The 26216-nt window shown below is 38.3% G+C and overlaps 2 protein-coding genes across 7 annotated transcripts; one reads left to right on the top strand and one right to left on the bottom strand.

Annotated features, from left to right (window-relative positions):
• Positions 1-15573, top strand: LOC5518217 (metabotropic glutamate receptor 3). 6 transcript variants are annotated; one of them, XM_048727837.1, is made up of 4 exons: positions 2-279; positions 1638-1690; positions 12116-13541; positions 13706-15573. In XM_048727837.1, exons 3-4 carry the CDS (start codon positions 12135-12137, stop codon positions 14942-14944), a joined length of 2646 nt encoding a protein of 881 aa, XP_048583794.1. In that variant the 5' UTR covers positions 2-279; positions 1638-1690; positions 12116-12134; the 3' UTR covers positions 14945-15573. The 6 variants fall into 6 exon arrangements, with proteins under 6 accessions (XP_032218626.1, XP_048583794.1, XP_048583796.1 ...); XM_032362735.2 differs by lacking the exon at positions 1638-1690 and having other exon boundaries at positions 1-279; XM_048727839.1 differs by lacking the exons at positions 2-279; positions 1638-1690 and adding an exon at positions 3188-3309.
• On the bottom strand, positions 15456-26035 carry LOC5518170 (protein FAM227B). The gene is made up of 15 exons (XM_001638141.3): positions 25686-26035; positions 23757-23912; positions 23272-23330; positions 22494-22538; positions 22085-22189; positions 21563-21625; positions 21080-21115; positions 20702-20806; positions 20031-20157; positions 19728-19829; positions 18811-18950; positions 18022-18257; positions 17307-17381; positions 16227-16296; positions 15456-15699 (listed from the first exon to the last, which is right to left on the bottom strand). Exons 1-15 carry the CDS (start codon positions 25921-25923, stop codon positions 15625-15627), a joined length of 1632 nt encoding a protein of 543 aa, XP_001638191.3. The 5' UTR covers positions 25924-26035; the 3' UTR covers positions 15456-15624.
• Positions 26036-26216: the final 181 nt, after the last annotated feature.

A 26216-nucleotide genomic window follows, 5' to 3' on the forward strand; every position in this document is an offset into this window, starting at 1 on the left:
GTTAGTTTTCATGATGACGAATGTGGTTTGAAAATTTTTTTGAATGGACTGATTGAAGTGGGCTGACTCAAAATCAAATTGACGACGCGGATTGGTTTCCTCTTGTTTTTGTTCACTCAGGAGTATGCTGCAGAGTTTTGTTCTTATTAAATGCGATGTATTGATAGTTTTTAAGGAAGGAAATCTTCATTCTTCGTCCTTCAGGCGGCTTTGCTGACGTTTTCTAGTTCAGCCTTAAAGAGGAGAAAGCGATGACCTTCGGTGGAGCAGGAATCTCAGGTAATGCAAGATGTACTGAAAAATCTACTTTTCCATCTTTCCTCTTATGTAAAAAAAAAAACTGTTACGGGAAAATGCTTTTAAGAGCACGTAATTTCGTAATACAAAAAACGAAATTGTTATTTTGAGCTGTCTTTCTTACAGCCTAAAACATTAAACATTTAACTATTTTATATTTTAAGTTTCCTTTCGTAAGTTATAGCGGAATTTATTTATCGAGCCAAGATTATATTATCCTTTAAATGAAAATTACAAAGGAACAACTGTAGACTAGCCTGTGTGCAGTAGAACGGGAACAAGCAATGTTAATTAATGTTTCTATAAATGGTTGAAATAACTGGACGGGTTGAAAAATCATAAAACATTTTCTCTAAAAACCGTCAACAAACAAAACACATTTTCTGCAATAAAAGAATTTAGAAATAAATAAGTAAAGCTATTGAGTAAGCTTATTGTTATTGTTTTTATGGTGGCTGTATTGAGTTCACTGTAACTGTACTTCTCCATGACAAGCATTAAAACAGCTGTGCAAAGTTGCTGGGAAGATCCTTCGAATAAAACAGCTTTAGTAAATCCTTGAGGTACACCATATATAATATATCTATTTATTCCCTGATAGATCTCAAGGAAAGAAATGATTCGGGAGTTTTTTTACCTCCCACAACTGTGGTGCTTTATTTCTGCTTTTTAATGATATTTTTTCGAACTAGTTGACTTGACTCAAGTCAAGCTACCGCACAGCAAAATGATAATCTCACAATCGAATGATGAAGTCTTCCATCGCCATTGTCTCCCTTAACAAAGTTAATACTGTCTTTTTCCCGTTTTAATGTTAAGCAATGTTTCGGCGCCTGCAAAGAACTATCTGAATAATTTTAAGTCTAATTTGTGTTTTAGATAAAGCTTTATCCTCGCAAAGCTGATTTTTCTTATTTTATTTAATAAGTAATTTCCTTGGACCAACAAATTTCTGTTTCCTAACTGCATCACCCGCTGTTGTTCTCCCGCCGAGACATCGAGTGAAAACTCATTCTATTTGGAAGACCAGTTCCTTGGCTAGATATCATTTTAAAAGCTATCTATTTGCTTTCACACCTTTAAACAGGTTTCATACAAGGTTTGAAACACTACGCCCCTTTCTAGTCAACAAACTGAAAAATAATGATTAAGGAAGAAGGCCATAACAAAAACTTTATCAAGAACCGTATATTAGAGAACATTTGAATCTACGTATAGTGTAAGTACTTGTTTTGTCACGAGTGAAATAGTAACATAAATTATTAAAGCACATTAGTTTCTTTAGCGTTAAAAAAAATGCCAAAAAGCTATAATTGCATTGAGAGCCATTTAAATTTCAAATTTCCCATGATGTTCTTTGCAAGCGGGAGCTCAGGATTTTCCTGAGAAGCAGGTAAGGAAAAATATAACGCAAAATTGTAATCAATGGTTTCCTTGCTTTTCACAAAGTGGCAATCAATCTTGAGAGGCTTCTGAGTGGAAAAGCCACGGAATAACCATTATTAAATCGTTTACAATATTTTGCTAGATATTTAAGGCATTTACTTTGTTGAGCTGCGTCAAAATCTGGAGACAAATCGATCATAATGCTTTGTCTTTTCGTTACTTGAGGATTTAGGTGTAGTTTCCCTCTAAATTGATGCATGACTTCTTTACAATAATCGCATTTTTAGTTAGACGTACAATAGTTTTCCCTTAAACGCTTTCCTTTTGATTTTTCAGTTGAAAAAAGGAAATAAAGAATGTGCGCACATTCCAGACAAACAAATAAACTTTCTAAGCAAAAAAATTCTAAACTTTGGAATTGAATGTAAGAAAAGCTTTTACTTAAATTGTTTTTAAATATTCTGAATACAAATTATGCACCTGTTTGAGGGAGACAATAGAACCGATATGCAACAGCACAGCTGATCATTAACTAACCGATACTAACAGTGCCATAAGAAAATATACAGAAACCGTTTTTAGATCAACAAAGCTCTTGGAGTTTTGGTAGAATAAAGCCAAAAACTAGGAGGTTCTGCAAACAACAGTGAACTGCTATGAAAAGGAGAAACCGCTTTTATTATGGCTTTCTAATCTTAATAACGCCTTCTACAAGGCTAATACCGGAAAGTTTTTCCTGGTTTCATTTAATGCGAATGCTCTTGAACTTTGCTCCGACTATGAAGTATAATTCTCTTCAAGCATATATTAGAATTTTGGCCAAAGAAGTTCTGTACGAGCTCCCCTAGGTCGGACAAAATGATCCCTTTTGTCAAAAGTCGAATAACAAAATCATACTGTAGGGGAACCACTGTTATAACAAAGAAAAACTGCTAAAATTCTTAAATCTTAGGCTAAATGTTTCCGTAAATGTGTTTAAAATGAATAAAAGTTAAAACTAATTAGAAAACCATCAACGCTACCACAGGTTTAATGACACCAAGTAGTTTTGGCTTTGTAGATAATAAACCTGTCTGAAATTAAATGACTATTAATCGTTATCTATATATTGTTAGCTTTAATTTCTGAGGGTAAAATAGAGAACACTCTAGAATAATAATTTGCCTTAAGGGAAAGTAGTTATTGGCGAGAATTATTGCGAACATGGGATTTATCAATTTTATGTGTATAAAAGTTTTTTTTTTATCTGAGGGCAATCATTCGGTGAGTGCTGGGCACTACTCTTTGTGTGGTTCTAAAAAAACCTGTAACCTCGTAACATCCTTCTTAGTTCATAAAGTTGAATTAGTGTTCTATTGTCGCAAAAGCCCTATAACAAACAATCTAGTCATTTTCTTAAAATTGAACCAAGTGCGCAAGTTCGTCTGGCATGCCGGACCAAACCGCCTTAGCAGGTGTTCAAATCTATTCAAATTAAAATTCGCTTGAGTTCGCTTGAGTTCGCTTCAGAAAAGTAGCATTCCAGCAAAGAGAATTGAAGTGCTCAAGCTGAAAGATTGGCTGGTCATTCAATTTCATTTCCAAACAGCCCTAGCAACCCAGGAAAGCCTAGCAAACCAGGCAAAGGTAAAATCCATACACTTATAGATTTGCCCGGGGCAGTTGACACATTTCCCATAAGCAATAATACAAGACTCCCTTTTCTTTGATGCCACAAAATTGGCTGAGCACAAACCATTTGTTTCATCGTGTTTCTCTGTTTTATCTGTTTATAAATTTGTAAAGGAACAAAAATAAATTGCTACTAGTATTATATTAAAAAAAATAATATTTTATTGGAGGCATTGTATGTCTCACTTTCAATTTAGTGGTGGCCATAAAATAGCTATTGAAATGGTTACTAATCATGTAAGTGTACTATACAGAATTTATACTGCTTCTCCCTCGTGATAGCTTCTGCAGTACACTGCAGTATTCTATGTTCCAGTACATCTCCCAATAGCAAAATTTTCCACTTGTGATACATTAAGACAGTGCAGAGAAATACCCCTGATCATAACAGCTAGTTTTTATTGGAGTGAGATATCACTCATCGACTTTTACACTAAAAAATTGGTGATCCTAAATCCTAAAGTAAATCCAAAAAGCATGTTACACAATTCAATATTTCAAAATTGAACATATGGAGACAATATGTTTCAGACATCTTCTTTCTATTTAAAGAATGCTACAGCATGTTTGCAGTTTGAAAATAAATTTGTAAACAAAGCCTTTACCTGTTTACAGTTATTAGGCAATGGCATTTGGGCTGTTTGCCCTTAAAAGGCGACCGACTAGTTTAAATATCCGCTTTATCAATTTATCCGCTTCTTTTAGTTGTTTATCATGAATTGACACACTCCGAAAGGCATGAATTAGCATTGTTTCTTGGGGGAGGGGACATTTTTTGTTGGGGAGTTTTCGTGCTTCCAAGATGGCGACGGCTTGTTACACAGGAAGCCCAAATCGCTAGCGAAGCGAAATTAGTGTTGCTCTCGCTCGCTAAAATAAAATAAAATAAAATAAAATAAAATAAAATAAAATAAAATAAAATAAAATAAAATAAAATGAAATAAAATAAAATAAAATAAAACACAGGTTTAGAAACCTTTAACATTCTAGTTTATGTACCTCTCAATGTTTACGGCTCTCAGAGACTAGGATAATACTAGTGTCAGCCAGTTACCCATGAGCCACTGCGGGTTACGATATGAGGATTCTTGGGTAAAATGTAAATTGAAGGGTGATTCCTGTGTGTGAGACGTAGCAGATGGTGCAATAAGTGGTTACCCCGGGTGCCATGAGATGATACCCAGATTACAGCGCGCGCCTGTAGCACTACGACTCGTCGTAGAGGACGAGCGGATAACCACTCCCATGCGGATAGAGCTTCGGTTGAATACCGGCAGGCTCAATTCGCATTCTGATTATAACTTCCGGTCAAAGGCGTATATCATATCCACCCCTTGTTACGAAAGCGTCATTGCTCGATGAAAGAAAGGAAAATTGATCCCTTTGAGCAAAACTCTAGGTCACAGGGAATCGATAAGGGGCTTATATTTCCAGCACGCAGAGTACGACTGTTAACGTTTTAACCGTCGGTTAAAAAAAAAAAAAACAGAAAGGAAACTGCAGAGGTAAAATTACCCACTTTTTTTCAGTTGTATGTTTAATCATTGTGGTTTCAGCATGTTGACAACAATATTATATTGTCAAAAATGTAGGGCAATTAACTTTATCTGTTATAAGTTTTCGTGACAAACCCCTTTGGTTGATTACTACACGAGTAAATAAGCCTTTCTCTTGCATTTTTTAAGAGGATATTTTGGTAATGAATATGAAACTGATTATTCAACATCGTGCTCTTTTGTGAAGAACCTTCCTTGAATTGTTTAGTATAATCTTCTGCACGTAAACCATTATAAGTTGACCATCTTTATATGAAACATATACTTTCTTCTTAAGTGAATTAACGGTGTATACACAGTTGGGTTAAAACGAGCATAAACGCAAGATATTTTACTTTTTAATCCACAACGTGAAAAATTACATGATCAAAGATAATTAGACAAATCATTGTGAAAGCGTTGTAGCGTGCGTGTTGAATTCTTTCAGGGAACCTTTGGGTTGTTATGCACCATTTTTACGTATTAGCAATAGTATGACATTTAATCAAAATCAATAGTAACTTACACCTTTAATGCTGAGGGGTTGAAGTTAGAAGAGAAAACAATTTATTTGTGCTCTGTACTATTTTGTAATGGATATTTCTCTGGGGGTCGGTTTTCCTTCTATCACCTTACATCTAGGATTGACAATTTTTTTATATGACAAGTCAAACCAATAACTAGAGCAATTAAGATATAGATTTCAAGAGATAAGTAAGTATTTGACGGGTTTTTATAAATGAGATATTAGCATAAGAGCTTGAAAAAGCATTTAGGCATTTAGGCCTTGCATTACTAGTATCTACCAAGTACCTTACCGGTCAATAATTGGCCAACATTTGTCTTTACTTTTATCTTAAGCTTTTTATTCTTCTCAAATTTTATATACTTTGCTCGATTATCATTTTAGCAGCTATCATTTGAGCTCTTGTTGCGGACCACGACATTTTTGCCAGCTTTTCCCTTTTTTGTCGTCCAGTTTTCTTTGCAATTTTTACTTAGTATATCAAGGCAGTGACGCTCTACTCGTCTATAAAGCAATTTAAATTTGTTTTTTTTTCAGTGACGTTTGATCATCGAAACCAAATCTCTTAGAAACTTGACGGGGTGGCTTTTTTTAAAAGAATAAAACAAACAACAGAATCGCAATGATCAGAACCTTGCTGGAACCCCTTAGAGTGTGGTTTTGGTAAAAAAGAGATACTGAGGTGATCTGCGCTTTACTTATGATCACGTTTCTATTTTTGTTTTGTTTTTTTGTGAGAGGGAAGTATTGGTCACTTTGATAATCTCAGTTGAATAAGTTCATAAGTCCCTTTAAGTTCAAGGTCACTACTCCTCCCCCAAAGATCCCTTACTACCTAAACACTAAATGCGGTTCCATTGCGATATAATGATATAGATAAAGTGATAGTGATTTCCTAATTTTCGCCCACGCCGAAAAAGGTAAGACTTTTCTCTGTATATATGATGTATTGGGAAACAGTTGAAAGGTTCTCGAAAGGCGTAGATGTTACAAGGCGATTAGGAGTCTCTTTAAAAGCACTTTTAATAACCGGCGCCTACGCGGGATATGAAGTGAGTTTGGTAAAAAGTGCGTTTCATTGGTCTTTTCTCAAATCCCCCGATTCTAGTCTGTGGCGCGGTAGAAACAGTGGCAGTTCCAGATTGTGATTTGATATCACACCAAGGTCTTCCACGTTCTCCTAAAGACAAGCATTATTTTGTACGTTAAACAAGGGGTGTTCTATTGAACCCACGAAACCATCCCCTGTCCGCCACTGAGTAGGGAAAAGGCAAGTAACACAGGACATTCATTATTTTATCATTTCATCTCTCTTCATTTGACTCATCCCAGCATTTGCTACACATTTTGATAAAAAAACTCTCCCAGATGTCAGAAGTCGGTCTCCCCGAAAGCACTCGGTGGACCATCTAATTCGCCGATAATTTACAGCGATGGGAATTTCCTTCGCAGCCGTTCTGGACTCGTCACACTAGGCGGTGCTTAAGCCCCAGTAGCTGTCACTCAAGCGCGCCGAGCGGGACGAGTCAAGAACCGCTGCGAGGGAGACAAGATGATCGTCGGCACACCTTTATCTTCTTCATTGAAAAAAATATGACCTGTAGATTACCATGCCTGTGTAGGTCTTGCAACACTCATAATTCAATTTATTCTGTATTTTATGATCTGTATCAATATATATATGTTATTTAACAGCTGGGAGGTCCGTATCGTGGGATACCGTGAACGAGGTCAGTATTTTCAAGGCCGAGGTCACGGTATTTCACGATACGGACCGACCCTCAGCTGGCAAATGACATATATATTTTTTTCCTCAATAGATTTTCCAACTTTGTTTACCTTACGGCCTTAGGGTTGCACGAGGCGAGGTTTCGCTTAGGATCATTCAATAAACTCTATTTTGTATTTTCACACGCTTTTAATCCTCCAGAAATACAGAACCCCCAAAGAAGACATTCTCTGAGTTTTGACCAACAATTTTGTAAAATAATTTAGTCCAAATTGATACGTCGTTCTCCACTCGAATTCATCGTAGAATTAGAAATGTATTCTTTCGCTTTAAATCCTCCACAGACGATAAACTTGAAATTCTCGCGCGCTTTGCAAAATCATTATGGCGGGGAATTGTCAAAACACAGGGAGTTTGAAGCCGAGTTTCCGTAAAGTCATTGATTCTAGATAAAATGACAAATAAAATGCCGTTTTAGTGTGAAGTGTGTTTTAGTGTGAAGTGTGTTTTAGTGTGAAGTGTGAAGACCTCGGGAGTAAAAATCGAGTTTTCAGAGGCCATTTTACAATTTTTTATTATTATTATTTGCCTACACGTGTATCGTTTCCAATCGCATTGCCTGGATTTCCTGATTGGAGATGAGATAAGCTCCCAGATTCTTCAATAAAGAATCATCACTTTTTGGCGGTCGAAGCCCCAACGCCCTTCCCTAAGATACGCGCCTTGTCTCCATGCAGAACGAGACTAGTGAATAATACTTTACTTTATATATTATATTAGCTAATCTTTTTTTTTTTACTCTCGGGTTTTCTAACGTTCAGATACGCCTGCGAAAGAGGCTAGGTACAATATAAGGGTGAAGTTTGTTATTTCTCGGGGAGAAGGATTATGGAAGGATCGAATATTTTCTATACAGTTATCATGAGAAAAACATCCCATTTATGAGATGAAATTGGAAATGCGTACGACAGCTGTATGATTGAGCAAAGTTGTCATAAATCATGACAAAGTAGTAATTTTTGCCCAAATTGGCCAATTTCAGACATATCAAGGGTCTTACAATTTTCAATAGCTCAAGGACGAATTATCTACCAAAAGGTTCTAAAGTTGATTTTGTTTAATATTGTACAAGGATCCTTTAGGCAAAAATCAAACAAATATATGATAAAACAACCTTACAATTTGAGATTTGCTATTTTTTGCTCCTGTCCATACATACACTTTAGGGCGTTCCGGTTTTTTACACCAAAAGTAAACACACACCTACCAAAGAACAAAATATTTAATCTAACGATATTCCCAGAACCTATAATCTTTACTTTCGAATCCGTTGTATCGCGACACGCGTTTTCAAAACTCGATTTGTTTTGGTTTTCTGTTCCGTCAGTAAAACCATTCTGAGCCAAACAGAGTCTCGCTTTGTGCACTTCCCTGGCTATCCTCTGGACGAAAACCCTGCGAAAACCAGACAGTGTCGCGACAGAAAGCCAGGCAACTGCACTAGGCTTCATGTTTATGATTGGCTTATAATAATTTGACTGGCGGAACAGAAAATCCCAAAAGGCAAAAACAAATCGATGTTTTGAAAATGCGGCGTCGCGTACAACGGATTCGACAGTAAATTATGTTTTCTTCTCTCGTGTACTGATAAAAAAAACTCTCTAATCTTAGAGCACTTTTAGTAAGAAAAGCGTTTATATCACAAATCCAAAAGAGTTCGTTTGTCGATAGGCTATCAAAAATGATATTGAGGTCAAACAAATGCGGTCTTTCAAAATTGACCAGTTTTGTGCAGAGACCACAAACGACTGTTGGCTCTAAAATTTGGTTACGAAAAATGCATTCACTTAGCTCTCTGTGGCTAGCGATGTTTACGAAAATGGTGAATAAATGTTTATACACTATTCATTATTCATCACTGCTCTTTCACTACTCGCCCATACAGTTTAAGTGAAAGTCGACATTCCAAATCTAATATAGCCTTTTTCGTAATGATCTCTTAGTTTGAAGGGATTTCTTATTTTTGCAAGTCGAGGTACCCTAGACTCCTCATGTTTGCCATTCCATTATCTTGATAACATTCATACCGGCTTCCGTTTTTAATTGTATTTCATAAAGCCTTAATTATCGGAAATTTGATCTTCTTAACATATACGCGCACCTTTTAGCTAGAGCAAGATGCCCGAATGCTTTTGTTTGCATATGATATTTTAGGAAGGATATCCCAGAATATTTTTCCACTAGTTTACTCTGCCTACGGCGACTTTTGTTAAATTATAGAATTTCATCTCTTGGCGCCCCACGAAGTTTTGTTTAGTCACCTCACATCCCTTGATTATAATCAAAACTCATTACCTTTTTGAAAACTTCAAATTATTAGAAATAATAAAGGATATCCATATTGTTTTATCACTCATTTTTTGTAAGCTTATTGAGCTCGCCACTATGCACAAGTTTGAGGAGACGAAGATTAAACTTCCCTTACGGAAAAAGAACCCCATACTCTGCCTCTAGAGAGAAGGTAAATAATAGGAAATGCAACTCGCAAAAAAAGGGATTTTTTTTTATTACTTGGAAAAGGGCGTTCTTCTAAGGAAATATTGGTGGAAAACATTACTTTTGCGGGAATTAGAGGTCAATATTTTTTGGCACTTTAAAACAGATGTTTTTCGAGTTCTATTTAATAACCAATAACATAATTGTCGGCTTTTGTTTGGGTTATAATTTGTGCGCCATATCCTTCTTGATTATTTTCGTGGACTAACTTAAATGGTTAGAGCACAGTTTATTTTTGCTTGGCCTTTTCCTAAAAAGGAGCTTTTTGCATAGAAAGTTACCTACTTTTTCGGAAAAGTATTAAGCTACCTTCACCATCGCTAGGGAAGGTTTGCCTGAAGTGTGTATTCTTTGGCGGGAATAATTGTGATAATTTTCATTTTTGTCATACAATTTTAGCAAGAAGCCTGGAATTTTTGCTTTGACCTTTTTCGGCAATAACTGTAGAGTTTCCGTCTTAAAGAAATACCTTAAAACAATCTTTAATAAAAATTCTAACTTCGAATCTCAATTTTTTTTTGTTAAAGCTATTTTGTAATTTGGGTTATTTTCTTACCAAAATTATTGTTTGCAATTCCAATTAGCAAAAATTTTGACCACATGTACTTTTCAATTGATTTGTGGCGCTTTTATTATGACAAATCGATAATTCCCTCAGGCTTAAACTGGACATGTGTACGAAATCTACTCTTTAGTTGCTTAAAACTTTGCAAATTAGTCGTTTTAGACTAGGCGTACGAAAGAGACGAAAAACGTTGGCTTACTGTTTAACTGCATTTCTCTCTTCTGTCAAATGGAGAATGGCAGAGGTGAGTAACGATAGCTGCTAAAATCATTATTATCATCAAACAGAGAATAATTTTAGAGAAATTCCCATTTCTTCGAATGTTTGAGGAATTACAAGCATAAATTTATAAGCTTATATTTCTGCAATGCTTTTTTTTATAGTGGCGACAAAACAGCCAAAATTTCTTTTTTCAAGCACTTTTGACGACATTTTTAGGCCTATATTATTACTTGGAGAAAATAAAGATGGAGTTTTGTGCCAAGGAGAAACAAGAACAACACGTTGATGTTAATATGAGTTTATGAGAAAGAAAATGCAAACAAAACCAATAACATTTAATTCAGTACTAAATTATTTGGTTGCATTTCCGTGCTAGTTAAAGAGTCACTCAGAGAATTTAAAACTGATGATAACGATAATATGTTGATTCATTATCATTATATTTATTGAGATTATTTTTTTATCCTGATTATCATTATTATAATTATTATTACTACTATTATTATTGTTGTTGTTGTTATTATTATTTTACTTTTCTTGATGAATAACAGAAGTGATTCCTTTATATAGCGTGACAAGTCAAATTTTCTCTCGGTTTTCCGCTTTGAATCTTCAGCAATACGCTGATAGTGGCGGCAAAACAACAAATAAATTACTTTTTTTTAAGAAAAAAATCTATCAATCTGTTGTCTGCTCACTTCCTTACCCATTATCGGTTCCAACTCATCTATCCTAATAATACCAGCTACACACTAATCAACAATTTCCAAGAGGTTTTTTTCATGAAAGAAAAACACGTCGATTACAGAAAAATTCGTTGTTGCGCGACCACGGCGAATCCAAAATCCTTGTCTCTTTTGGGAATAGCGCGTAGTCAGACAGAAGCTATGGGGCGGTTTGTCTGGTTTTGATTGTTTGGTTTGATTGACGCGCTATTCTCGGAGGTCGTGCAAAAACGAATTGGCTATAAACACGCTAATTTACTATTTCGACGCCGTTTCGTCTTGTTTTCTAGGCATCGTGGACCTTACTTTAAAAGCTATATAAGAATTGTTGAAAAACATTAATAGTAAATTATGTGGCGAGGAGCCCTTGTGAACACCATGTTTCCTAATGTTTGTCACGATTGAAAAAGTTCTTATTCATAAATTTTCTTTCTTTACCACTACTTTCTAAGCTGATTTTAAATTGTCGTCATTCTTGAAAGGTGGTAGCAAATGGTAATGGAAATTTTGGCATCCGCAATGATCATTTAGAAAATTGGCTTTCGAGCCGAAGTTCACAAAATGACTTACTAGACCTTTAGACAAGGAAGTCTGCTCTCTCGGATTATCTAAACTCTAAGAATTTTCACTTATGTAACCTTGCGTGGTAAGCTAGATTAACTGCAGTGGCAAAAAAAGTAAATAAATAAAAACAACAGAAAAAAAAAAGAAACAAGCATTTCCATTTCCTAGAAAGCGTACATTTGCAGTTTTTATGGCTTTCGGACACACACACCCTTTGCAAAACTGAGATTTAAAATTTTGTTTGCCAATAATACTCATCACATGTGTTTCAAAGCTAAAATTTTCAAAACTACATCTTATATAATAGCATAGCTTTTTTAATGCAACCGTTTTTTGCAGGTACCTGAATGATATCACCATGAGATGCTTGTTGATCTTCTTTCTAATCTGCCCCATGTGGGATATTACTGCACATGCGCACCTTCCAACGCGTCTCTACCAGGATGGTGACGTCATCCTAGGCTGTCTTATAAGCGTTCGCGAGAAGGAGTCGTACGACAAATGCGGGAAGTTCTTCGAAGCAGGGATAAGCCGAGCAGAAAGCGTCATTTACGTCATCGACAAAATCAACGAAGACCCTGCACTCCTACCGGGGATCAAACTCGGCTACGATATACGGGATTACTGCGACAGTCCGGCATTGGCAATGCAGCACGCCTACGACTTTTCAATCTCTGTGCCGGGCTTGAATCACACGCACGTGCGCATTAGTATGGCAACAGACAGAGACCACGCCCCCAGGAATGCCAAACCTATCGCAGCCCTTATTGGACCAAGTGACTCAGGCACTGCATTGCCTTTGGCGGGGTTACTTCGGGTGGAAGCCATACCGATGATTAGCTCTTCTGCGACTAGCGACGAGTTGAGTGGAAAACTCTACAGTAACTTCTTTCGGACCATCCCTCCTGATATATATCAAGCGAAGGCCATGGCGGATTTAATTGAGAGGTTTAACTGGTCCTACATAGGAGCTGTTGTTGTTGACCATTCTTATGGACGGTACGGAATAAGGGCACTGGAACAGGAGTCGTATGACCGGAAGTCTTTCTGTATCGCAGCGACAGAGTTTCTCCCGAGGTCAGGCTTTGAGAAAAAGCTTGGAGTCGTGATCTCAACACTCGCGAGTAAAAAGAACATTAAGGTCATCGTACTTTGGACAACCGAGACTCTTGGGAAGAACTTTCTTAAGGAGGCGAAGAAACAGGGTCTGACCCATCGTACGTGGATTCTCAGCGAGGCTCTCGCTACGTACAAAGCGAAAGGGTTCTTCAGTGAATATCTCAGCCCTTATGATCATTATTTTGGAATCCAACCCAAGCTATGGGAAGATCCTAACTTCGCTAATCACATGATGGCAGTTACGCCTTCTCTTAGCGTCAACAGTACGAATGTATGGTGGGAGTTTGTCTGGCAAGAGATATTTCACTGCACTGCACGCGGGGCAAAGGGGTTTGAGCCATGTGGGCCGCAAGTAAAGATAACCAAACCACTCTATGAGAGGCTCAAGAGTGGTTTCGTGACGTACCAAGAAGACGCCTTTTATGCAGCTGCACATGCGTTAGATGCAATCTTCAAATGTAACGGATCAGACTGTCCACAGAAGATCCCGTATGTAAACCCAATTGAAGTCACAAAGTACCTCAGACAAGTTGATTTCAAAGGTTTAACCGGTCAAGTCCGGTTTGACAAGAATGGTGACCCCGTAAATGCATTGTACGAAGTCGTATCATTCAAGACGTTCGAGGATGGTACATCTACTGAAAAGGTGAGTAGAACAGGAAGTGGATAGTAAAAGTGCAAGAAGTGGAGATAAGGGCAAGTAGGGGAGGGGGGGGGGGAGTTCGGGCAAGAAGGGAACATGCTAAATTTTGTGCCAAGGAGTTATAAATTTTATTATAGCTACCAAAATGACAATGATATTCAATTTAGGTGATTATCGGGACGTGGAGAAACACTATTCACGAAGGGCTAGATATAGACTCAAGTCTGATCCAATGGAAAGATGGGGAGTTACCACGGTCTGTCTGCAACGATAAGTGTCCCGTAGGCACTTGGCAAACCAAGACGGTTAGATGCTGCTGGGAATGCATCCAGTGCGCAGACGGCTTCGCCAACTCCATCAGCGGGGCAGGAAACTGTACGACGTGTCCCATCCACCAAAAGTCGGACAAGGACCGAGAGTTCTGCGTGGACCTACCGATCATCAACCAGTCGTGGATGAGCCCCTCTGTGATAACCTTTCTAATTATCACAATAATAGGGTTCCTCGCCACGTTCTTCACATTGTTCGTGTTCATCAAATATCGGCATACACCTATCGTGAAGGCATCTAATCGAGAACTGAGCTTTCTCCTTCTTGTCGGGATCCTACTGTGCTTCACTCTCGCATTATTCGACCTCGTACGTCCAAACAGCGCCCTGTGCCCAATTATAGAACCCTGGCGCTACATAGTCTATACCACGTGTGTGTCCACACTCTTGCTCAAGACCATGAGAATTGTGGAGCTCTTCGAGGCGAACTCCAACATCGGGCGCTGCATAAAATTCTACGTGATGCACCCTACACGGCAAGTCGCGACAGTGTTCATGATCAACATGGTGGAAATTATCCTAGCGATTATTTGGCTTGTGCTTGATAACCCACACGTTTACAAGGACATCAAACCAGGCGTGTCCATCTTCCTCCTCTGCCGCTCTTACATCTCCATCATAGGGCAAGTCTTGCTTCTTCTAATGCTGCTCTACCTCACCTCTTTGTCTCTGTTCTGTATCTACTATGCCTTTCGCGGACGAAACCTGCCGGAGAACTTCAACGAGGCCCGCTACATCAGTTTCTCCATGTACATCTTGTTGCTCTCCTGGTTAGCTTACTACCCGGTTGCGTTCACTTTAGAGGGATGGCCGTATGAGGCAGTTATTGCCTGCGCGACTACTTTGCTCAATTCGTTCGGGTTACTGGGGTGTATGTTTCTTCCAAAGGTGTGGATTATTCTGAGACATCCCGAGAGAAATACCATGGAAGCTGTACGTGCGAATTTAAGGATTGCAAGCGGGATGGAAAACTTTACTGTACGAACTGTAGCGCCGAGAGTGCCGGGGAAGCCTGGGACTGCCGAGCTAACGACCGAGGTCACGTGGAGTCCAAAACATAACTCTTCCGGTTATTGATAAGGGCTAAGGACCATCGCACTCTATATCTTTAAGATCACCATCTTCATAACCATAACAACATTAATTTTATAATCACTTCTTCATCAACAACAGTATTGTCATCACCATCAACATCATCATCACCAACCATCTTTGGCTCCATTATCAACTTCCCCAACATCATTTATTCCAAGACACGCTTTAAATGCACATAATTTCCATTGTTACCTAGCGACAAACCTTATAATAATAATATTTACTCATGTTATAACTCTTTTATAGTCAAATAACAAATAACCAACAAACTCTGTGATAGTCTCCGCGCACTGAGCACAAGACAATATGCATTTGTTAAGAAGATAGTTACACTATCACGAGAAGTGTAATACGAAAACACAACAATAGCAGCATTGTTGGAAAGAACACATGGTATTGCTTTATCGACACAGAAAAACGAAGGGACTTGGCGGAACAACCTGGAGCATGCATCTGTTTTTCATTTGTTATTGGGACACTTCAAGAAGTACAATTGGACGAGAATATTTTAATCTTATTTTTCAAATTTCAATTGATAATTCCAAAAAATCTTGGACTTGATGTACACAATTAATTCAGTATCAAATAAAATACACATATATACAACTTTATTTTACAAAAAAAGTTTTTTGTTTAGATAAGTATCTTACATTGACGACTTGTCAAGCCTCGTCATCGGATGGAAGCTCAAGGAGTGCACTCGTGGCGTAGCCAGCGCTTGCATAATCAGGCTGAGTCTACAACCAAAGTGGAGCATCTACTCTCTATACATTGTTCACAAAAGCACAAAGTGCCCCTCCCCCTCCACTACAAACAAACTCTTTGTTTCTGTTATAACATTACTATCTGACCTCCCTATAATCTGCTAAGCGTAAACAAACATAAACAACTATTTGTTGTAGAATCAGCTTCTTAGTGTGAAATAAGCGAAACCCCCCTATTTATGAGAAAAAAACCCAGCCTCCTTCCATCGCTCACAACGACGACAGACCAACCCTCGTGCAGGTCAAATGGTCCATGATTGAGTCTCCGTTCTGTCAGTTAGCCTACCTGTAGGCGTTGGGTTTAGGCGAGAAAACCCCGGAGTTCGCTACTGGTCGCCATTTTGAAACATACCGTCGCGCCTTACCCTGTCGCCCCACTCCTCCACGTCCGTATGTTTCAAAATGGTGGCCAGGATAGCGTACTCGGTGTTTTTCTGGCATGAACAAAAATCAAACACCCACAGGTGGGCTACCTGGGAGTTTAATAATCGTGCACTTACCATTAAATCAAGCAGCCTTTCACTGATGATTTTGATATCCTGGTTTTTCAGAACCAAATCCTTTTTCAACCTTAGAAAAACAAAACAAAATAAGACAACATACTTTAGCCTGGGATTAAAATATAGAGACCTAACCAGGGCCCAGGTCATGATATTTACGATACGAACCGACCCTAAACACATTAGCCGGCGAATGGCGTTGTATCTAAAGGTTTCCGGCAAATAAGGTCGCCATCTTGGATATGAGCTGCCCCGCGGGCAAGCTTGATAATGGACGCACCCTTTCCGCAAATCCACGAAGCAAGGTTATCATACTGGAAAAACTCATTTTATACTTTTTCGAAACAAAACTAATTGATTCATTTGAACGCGCGCACTCGAAGAATACCAGAACATGTGATAGCAATTCACATGCGATTGAAATGTAAAACCAAAATAGAGTTGCAAAATATTCCATCGTTTCGGCCTTTTATTCAGTCCTGCGACTCACACACATGGATAACGGAAAGTTAGGTAAAAAAAGTTAGGTAGCTACTTTAATAGGGACCTTAAGCAACGACGGTAACGTGGACGACGACGGCAGAAAACAATGGGATTTGATTCAGAATTCAATAGCAGCACAAGAAAATGCGTTCTGTCTCGTACATTTTAGCCGTTTTCCACCAAACCACGACGTGAAATGTCCCAATTTCACGGTTGAGGACGCGGACGTTTGCACTGTAAACTCCACTAACTACGTTCGCTACTGTAGAAATAATGTCTCTAGTTTATTTTATCTGTTTCTGACTATAATGTTTTGCTTATTTCATTGCAATTAAATCATGATTGATCGCCACACGCGAAAACATATTTTTCGATCGCATTGTCCTAGCCGTCGTCGTCGTCCTTGACGGCTGCGTGACTAAGCCATTGCGAGAAAATTGTCCTGTGTATTTGTTTCTGCACCTCGCATTTTCTATTATTAGTCATCATTGCATTAAGCTGCACGAAAAATTGTTTCATGTAGCATGGCCTTAACATTAATGCAAACCAAAGGTAGTTATGTGACTTCAGATGCTGGCAAGGATTTGTATAGCATACTTCTCTAGTTTACGGAGCGCAGTTCGCTTTTGTTTCTGTATCTTGACACTTTCTTGCGTCGAAGAATCTAAAATTCTGAAATAAAACATTAAAAAAATTACCATGGCCGTGTATGGTAGTTATACTCCCACTGAGAGACTTTTGAACGCGTCTAGCTAGTATAGACAGTGTAACACTATCACAAATACATTTTCTAGCAAAGAAAGTTGGAAAAGTCCCACTTCACTTTCCCTTATTTATATTGTCATAGAATGTCATCCATTCTTTAAACCAAATACAACTGTCTATTCGCAATGAAGGCTCAACATAACCATCCAAGATTGTAGTAGTCTAAAGTGTTTTGTTTCATGTGCCGTTCAAAATGTAAATGCATGCAAATAAACCAGTCGACTACAGATAAAACAGTCGACTACGCTCATGCGCATGTATTTACATTTCGAACGGTACATGATGAAAAGATCGGCGTCTAAACACTCATAGTTGCATCACCATATTTGATTAAAAAGTATTTTTGCTTGATTTAATCAATATTTTGGAAATAGATTATTCGGAAACAATAATTAATATGACGGCCTGTTTTTCATGATTCAATGTGATCTTGTGGCCCCCGAACTTGCGTTTAGCATTTCCAATCTACAAAGTATACAAGCCGCACTTAGGTCCCCGGGGATGGTGAATGTACTACAAATGAGCTTGACTTACAGAGATATCTTACCTTTGGAAGTTATTACTGAGAGTCTTGGCTGTTCTCTGGGATTCTCGTATGACCTCCTGATAGGTAGGTGCCGGTGCTTGTAGCTTGACGCACTCTGTCCGGCCCACGGACTTGACCGGACCCTGCTCAGGACCGGCCAGCTTCTTGATTCGCAGGTAATGGGAGATAAGCGGGCTGCGTCCCAAGATGTTGAAGTTCACACGCTCGAACTCTGGACCAGGGCCGATCTCGTGGGACTGAAGGGAAAAGAGTTTATTGTCGTGGGACTGATTAAGCCTGTAAATACGACTAGCTAATCAAATGCTAGGTTGTTAGTGAGAAAGGGAGGCGACCTTGGACTAACTGAGGACCCCCTTCTAATATTCTCTGTGTGCTTTATACTCCTTAAGAGCGGGAAGGAGGGGCCTGAAGAGAAGGGGGGGGATGCTAGAAAGGCGGGTGAATGGGTGAATCCATCGAGGAGGTTTTACGGTATTTGACCTTCAAAACATAAATGTTTTCATTGATTGGCAAAGAAACCAATAAACAGTCAATCTGATAACAGTGTTCCATGCATCGAATTGCGTTTTCGTGACTGATGTCTCTTTCCCAGCATTATTTTGCTACTCCGTCAAACATTGTGTACACAGCCTAGACCCTGGGGGGTTTCCTGGGCTTGAAGATCGAGGTCTGGGGCCTTGAAAAGCGAGGTCTGGGGCCTCTTTTACCACCACAAAGAATCCGACATTAGGCTTCGTTTCATGAAATTCAGTATCCTTGGTGTGGACAAAGCCTTAAGAGCGTCCTCACCTCTCTCAAATAAGCAAAGCCTGGTTTAGACGCAGACCATGGAACGGCGAGAGTCGCCCTTTTTCCAGGACGTTGTACGGACTTCGGAGCAACTGCCGCTGCTGCCTCTAGCGTTGCATCGAGGTCAAACGACATATTGGCTGTAAGAGCAAACCGAGAACATGGTTATGAAACATTGCTGGAAAATGCGAAGGAATAGTAGGGGTGGGGGTGGGGGAGAGTAACTGCAGACCCTAGCGCAGCATCCAAATCGAACGACTAGCTGCACAAAAACATCGCTATGAAAACTGTTGAAAAAATATCCGCGAAATATATATAGATATATACCTTTTGTCTTTCCATCAGATTTTGACAGCTAAACAAAGGGTACCTATATATATATATATTTCTCGGATAGGACAACATTTCGGGAAAAAGGCTGGTTCGGGATTTACATATTTATATATAAATGTAGGAATAGTGTAGTAATATGTATATATATATATATAGGAGATAAATCTCCTGATGAGTGGGCAACCACGAAACAGGCTTGTAGAGATGAAACGGTAGTTCGTGTGTTTTTTCCTACAAACCAAGATATATCCCGCTCTACACCTATGTATTGAGCACTTGAACGCCTGCACTCACGCATTATATATATATATATATATATATATATATAATATATATATAATATATATATAATGCGTGAGTGCAGGCGTTCATATAACAGTGCTCAATACATAGGTGCACTTGAACGCCTGCACTCACGCATTATATATATATATATATATATATATATAATATAATATATATATAATGCGTGAGTGCAGGCGTTCATATAACAGTGCTCAATACATAGGTGTAGAGCGGGATATATCTTGGTTTGTAGGAAAAAACACACGAACTACCGTTTAGTGATGAAACACACGAATTACCTTTTAGTGATTCTGTGCGGTCGTCCTGTAACTCACGAATGTTTGCGGGCTCAAGCATCTTGAAATGCCACTTCTGCCATGAGCGCGGAGGAGGTCTGGTACCTAAAAAGAAATACCGGAATACCATTACAATTGAAATATAACGGTTCATTTACTCAAAAAATACACGAATGAAGGAGCAGATACTAATCAATCAATATAATACCGATAATTCATTCACATATACCAGCAATCAAATGCCCACATGCTTGTCTTATCACTGAAAAATGGCTTCATTCCGTACCTACTATACTACTGACATACCGGTAATCCATTCATAGACACCATTCATCAAGTCCGTTTTGAAGTCGTCGTCAAAGAGATTGTAGGAGCGCGGAAACACGTCACAGTATGAAGCGTATAGAGCCTGAGCAAGGCAGTCTGGGTAGTACTGAATACAACAAACAAAGAGAAATTACCATAAATTAGATAACGCAAACTATTTCAGCTAAGCTGCAGTAGCAGGCGAGGCCATAAGAACTTATATAAGACCATGTAGCAAGGTAGGATGGTTGGGGGGCACAATAGAGAAATATTAGGGGGGAGGGCACAGCAACGGCCCTACTGGTCATTTCCATATAATTTTTGAAAATATTGGGGGCACATGCCCCCAGTGCCCCACCCCCTGCTACGGCCCTGGTAGCGGGCTTGTATTCTGCATGATACATTTAAGTCATATATCGATTACGCGACCATAAATTTGTGACGTTATCTTTGTTTATAGAAGCGGTAAGGTTTCTTCTCTTTGAAATGACAGCATTATTTGGGAGCAAGGTATTTTTGCTATGGAAACGATGCTAATAAGCCCAGCATTACCAACGGCCAAGGTCTCATCGCCAGCGGCAAATGCCTCGCCAGCGTCTAGCCAGCAATCCTTGCGCAGTGAATGCATATATATACTATACCCAAAGGGTGGTTAAAGTATGATCCCTCACCTTAAAAAAGTTGTCTTTGTAGTCACCAGGGACACTGAAAAATAGTGCTACAAAGCTGTCTGCGATTCTACTAAACAGGCCATCTTGGGCATTTTTGTCTCCTTTCTGTGAGAAAAAGAAAATATATCCAATCTAGTTTGTTTATTTTTTCTTAAAAGAATGACAGTCCCTGCCATGTCAGGGAAACCAGCCTTTTTCTGCAAATCTTACTTTACTTGAGTCAAGAATTATATTTGAAAATTGAAGTATCACCAGGTTTTTGCATATAAACTGCTTGCACAAGCCTTCCTCAGTAAATCTAGGCTAAACACTTGAAAAGAGAAGTGATAACCCCGTCAAAACACAGGAGGATAAGCCTCCATACAACAGCTACCTTACCTGGAACTTGTCAAGAAAGAACCACCAAAAGGCATCCTGGAAGACAAACCAATATCACGTCAACATGTACTGAAAACTGTAAGAAAGTGTGTTTGTGACTGCCAACAAAGTATTAGAGTTAAAAAAATACACAACTCCATACCTTAACTGACTGAAAAATTCACAAAATTACCTTACTTAAAGGACTATTTTTACCAAGGAAAGGAAATGAAACTAAAGTGGAGACAAAAAATGTCTCACACAAATGCAAAAATCATGATGAGGGAGATGCACAGTAAGCAGAAAAGAAGTGAAAAAATTTGAACAGATCATTTTTCTTTCTTTTGTGCCATCACTTACTTTGACTTAGGTTTGTGTGATTTTCACATGAACATAAGCTTTTTTGGTTTTCACTTCCTTATCATCACTTCCTTTACTAAAAATGGTTACAGTGCAGCCAGCTGTAGATGTTGAAGTTGAAAGGATATGTACTTAACCAAATACCTGTAATACAGCAACTGATGCTTCTGAAAGGAACAGCTTTTTCCAAATCTTTTTGAAGGCAGGCTGACACAAAGATGGTAAATATATGATATAACATAATTGAGATGCAAATAGCCAAGTGTACACAGTAAACCGGATGCCATTATTTAAATGATTAAATTTAAAACAAAAGTTGTCAGTTACTGTACCAAGCGTGTGATCCTACTACCTATAAGGGGATTAGTTCTGGTCTCTCACAATTGGCAAACATTAAGATAGTTGATTAGGAAATAACTTGTAATTTAGGAATTAGTCCTATGTATATTTGGATGTGCTGTCCCTTATGTATGTTTGTACCTGAAAATAGCTTTAGGTCAAAGTCAAATCAGTTGTTTTGAATCAGCACTGCGTATCTGAACCATCATAATTCAGCATCCATTCACTATCCCAGGTAAAGGCAGGGTGAATAGCTTGTATACAGTGTTTGTAATGTTTTACTTACTCTTAAAACGATGATCAACAATAATGCATTATGGGACTTACATTGAAGCTCTGTGCCTTGGTAACCCTGTTGAGTAGCTGAGGGGATTCCAGTTGACCAGGAAGAGGAGTCATCTCATTAGCAAAGAACCCAGGATATGTAGTGTACTAAACATAAGAAAACTGAAAAACTGAGATACTGTATATAAAACAGATAGTGTTATCCTTTGCTCACACTGCTAAGGAACTGTGACACCTAGTCATGATTGCAGATAGAGATCTGACACTCCGCTCTTGATCTGGTAAACCCGGCTGTGCCAAAATTCTTGTGTTTTTCTTGTTCTCAAACTTCAGCAATTTTCATTAAAGGGACGATTTTAAGGCAAACATGTTTGAGCCAAATTTCTCCATAAATTCACTGTGCCACTGTTTTAGAGGTATTTTTATGTACAATACTAGATATTTAAAATACCTGGACACTCTTCATAATGCTTGACTTCTCATCTGAGAATCCAAACTGAGGAAAAATAAACAAACAGCTGGTCACTTCAGGGCTTCTGGAATTACGCGGGAAAATCTCCAAATTACACGGGATTCTTTGCTCAATTACGTGCTAAATTACGCGGAAAATCAATCATTACGCGCTAAATTAAGCAGGATTCTGCAATACATTTTTCTTTAAAAATCAAAATTTTGCGGGATTTTTTACTGAATTACGCGCTATATTACACGGAATATCAACTGTTACGCGCAAAATACATTTTGTACCGAAGGAAAGCACGAAATACCTTGAAAAGGTTATTTTTTTGCGTGAAAATATCTTAGGCAAGTTTTCATTGACTCCTAGCCACCAGCCAATTAAAAAAGGTATTTTATTATTAGTCCTATGCCTTCGCGATTTAGCAAAGAAGGCCTAGTCATTTTATTTGTTTTCGAAATTCAGTTCAAAATATCGCACTCTTACGAAGAATATCTCTCTTTTTTACGAGAAATAGAGGTAAGAACCTTAAAAAAACACATCAGCTGTGAAATTAAATGTTTTGTCTTTCAAAATTTAGCCAAATTACGCGGATTACGCGGAAAAAGCCAAATTATGAGCTTCCACACAAGCGCGTAATTCCAGAAGCCCTGTCACTTATTTATATGTAGTGGAATACATAGTTATAATTAAAGACAGCATAAAATATAAATGACAGAACTCCATACCCCAGTCTTACTGTATACACTTTTGTGAATGTTAATGGAGATACCTTCTGTTTTGGCTTTTCTTTCTTGTTGATTACTTCTTCAGGATGGTCCATGCTTAGAGCTATAAATGGGCATTATAACATAAAATTATTATAAAAAAAAATCATGATCAATATGAAAAGTACTCAATTTGTTGCAAGATATTGGCATCTTGTAAAATTTTGCAGGCCTGTACCCAAGGATTTTTCTTGGGAGGGTGCGAAAACCGAAAAGTGGACCTAATTTTTCTGACCACCCCTGAAAGAACAAACCTTTGCATCTCCAAGGGACATTTGTTGTTGGATTTGGCTACGAAAAAGGTCTGACTAATGGATTGATGACATACCAGAGTGACCTAGCATATGCTTTATAGTTTTGTCTACAAATAGCACGTCAATTGAAAACCAATAGTGGACCTTCGGCCGTTGTGGGGGGTTCGCTTGCACCCCCTGCACCCCCCCCCCTGGGTACGGGCCTGCATTGCAAGATGCCACCCACAGTACAGTACCTCTGATACTTGTTGGACTAAGTGCCATCACTGATGGCGTCAAATCAGTGTCAGCTTTTGGCCTTTCAGACAGAATCTCTGACTTGTAAAACTCCAGCTTTTTCTCAAGCTCAGCAACTTGTCGACCTACATCATCAATCAGTCCAATATCAAGTGCTTTACATTTGACATCAAGGAATTAAACATTCTTTTGGTAATGTTATTGACTGACTGACTGACTTCCCACCAGGATAGTGACTGAATGACCAACCGACTCATAGGCTGGCTGACTGGGTGATTTGCTGACTAACTGAATGACTGGGTGATTGATTGACTGACTTTCTGATTAATTGATTGACTTGCTGATTGATTGACTTGTTGAAAGATTGATTGATTGACTTGCTGACTGATTAACTGACTTGTTGATTGATTGATTGACTTTGTGACTGATTGGTTGACTGACCAAACTGACTTATGTCTTATTAACTGTCTTGATGACTGTCTGATGGACTACTGTTTGAATTGAGGGACTGACTGGCTAAAACTAAACAAGTTATCCGTTCAAAATTTCTCTTCAAAATGCATAATTTTATAGAATTGTAGAACGCAAATTTTTGCAACAGAGATATAACTTAAATAGTACAGCGCTAGCTAGCGATTAAGTAAACCCGACGTACTTAATCGATAAAACAGATAATCAATCGCAATCGATACCAATCATTAGCAATCAATAAAAATCAATTGATTGTTATTGAAAATCGATGACCAATCAATAAAAGGTATTCTTGACCTTTTATCGATTGATATTGATTTATGATCAATTGTTATTGATTTATCCTTGTTTATAGGGCTTAGGGTGGCTTGATATGTCAACGAAAAATTGCTAGGCTGAAGACGTCCTTGAAGCGTGATCATTTGTTAATCCGTATAAACCTGTTATTATTTTATCATAGTTGTCTGTTTGTTGCAATACCTATATGCAATACCATTAATGTTATATGGGAATGTGAATAAAATATATTACGTTATATGATGTGTTGGTGTCTTGGCACAGCTTTTGCATTATGTAAAGAGTTTTGCTATCAGTAAAAACATAAAACTGGTATTGGTGATGCTGCGTTTCAAATATGCAAGTTTGGGTGCGGCAAGATTACGAGAGCAAAATTAAGATCCAGTTCGAGTGAACATTTGGATAAACCTAGGTTGCAGAAAATGGTAGTTGTGAAATGTTACTATTAAAAAAAATAGTTTTGAGCAGCGTTAATGGAATCCCAAGATGCCCATGCATACTGACATATCCTGTTGATAAGAAAGTACCTTCTTATAAAAAAACCCTGTAGACTGCAGCTGTAATTTATCGTCAAAAGCCCCTTCACAAGCCGTGATCTTTCAGGGGTTGCCTAGTGCAAACATATTTTCCCTTTTTCTCCGTCAGAAAAATTAAATGCCCTGGTAAAATGTGAGAAACTTGTCATCTCTTAAATTCCATAGCCACAAAAAATGCTAAGCTACAATCAGTATACCCCCAAATTCAGACATTTTTCACCCACCCGAAAGATTCCTTTGAGATCCCTGACTACCAAACAAAATGTTTGAACCTTATACTGGGACCGTAACTGTGAAGCCTTCATACATATTGGTGTATGTCTAAAGACCGGGCTAAAGAGCTACATCCAGCACCTCTCAAACACGGCTACACACGTGCAACAAAATCCTCCCCCTGTGGTCTCTGCAAGTTATCGATGTAAATCGATATCAACCGATGTGATTGGCTGACGATCTTCGTGTGACTTTCGATTGGTGCTCATCGATTTGCCAATACCAATTGATACTAATTAACGAACTTCCATCGATTGCTATTGATTAATTGATTGATTTCCGATGATGGATTTTCATCATTAAGTAAGCTTACGTCGGGAGTAAATTAATGAAAGACGCGAAAAAGGATACGGGCATGTTGCTCTAAGTCCGACATAATTTCCTGCAAACCCCCAAGCCCTACAGCTTCTGGTGTGAATATTAAGTCCCCGTTATCATCCAAAGGGTCAGGCCAGTCTCTCAATCCAAGGGAACGATTCTCAATCCAATCCTCCAAGGTTTTTGGCGGCTGTTTGATTTGCTCTTGTTTCTTTTCTTCTTCCTCTGGTTTGTCGTATTTTGCCATTATGGCCTGTATTCTTGCATCCATTATTAACAAATTCCAGAAGTTTGCAAATAATACTAAAGTTATTGGTAATAAAAACAATAATAAAAGTCAATCGGTTCCAAATCGTCCGCCATCTTGGTAAACTGTGATCTTTCTAAGGGATAAATACTTTCCATGGGGGTAGGGTAAAGATTGAAAAATATTTAGATGATTTTCAGATGTGATCCATAACATTTATTGCAACCATAGCAACTTCGTACCACAGGTAGCCTGCTGTTTTAAATTACCAAAATATTCACCAAACAAATGTTTTAGAATTTCAAACAGATAAACAC

This window comes from Nematostella vectensis, chromosome 5 (assembly GCF_932526225.1).
Source record: "Nematostella vectensis chromosome 5, jaNemVect1.1, whole genome shotgun sequence".
In the NCBI taxonomy this organism is placed as follows: domain Eukaryota; kingdom Metazoa; phylum Cnidaria; class Anthozoa; order Actiniaria; family Edwardsiidae; genus Nematostella; species Nematostella vectensis.

Excerpts from the sequence above, each read along its gene's own strand:
- LOC5518217 (XM_032362735.2), top strand. The coding sequence starts at position 12,135 with ATGAGATGCTTGTTGATCTTCTTTCTAATCTGCCCCATGTGGGATATT. Across the intron at positions 13,542-13,705 it reads ATGGTACATCTACTGAAAAG|GTGATTATCGGGACGTGGAG; the intron begins GTGAGTAGAACA and ends TATTCAATTTAG.
- LOC5518170 (XM_001638141.3), bottom strand. The coding sequence starts at position 25,923 with ATGGATGCAAGAATACAGGCCATAATGGCAAAATACGACAAACCAGAG. Across the intron at positions 20,807-21,079 it reads TCTTTCTTGACAAGTTCCAG|AAAGGAGACAAAAATGCCCA; the intron begins GTAAGGTAGCTG and ends TTTTTCTCACAG. Across the intron at positions 17,382-18,021 it reads CTCAGTAATAACTTCCAAAG|AATTTTAGATTCTTCGACGC; the intron begins GTAAGATATCTC and ends GTTTTATTTCAG.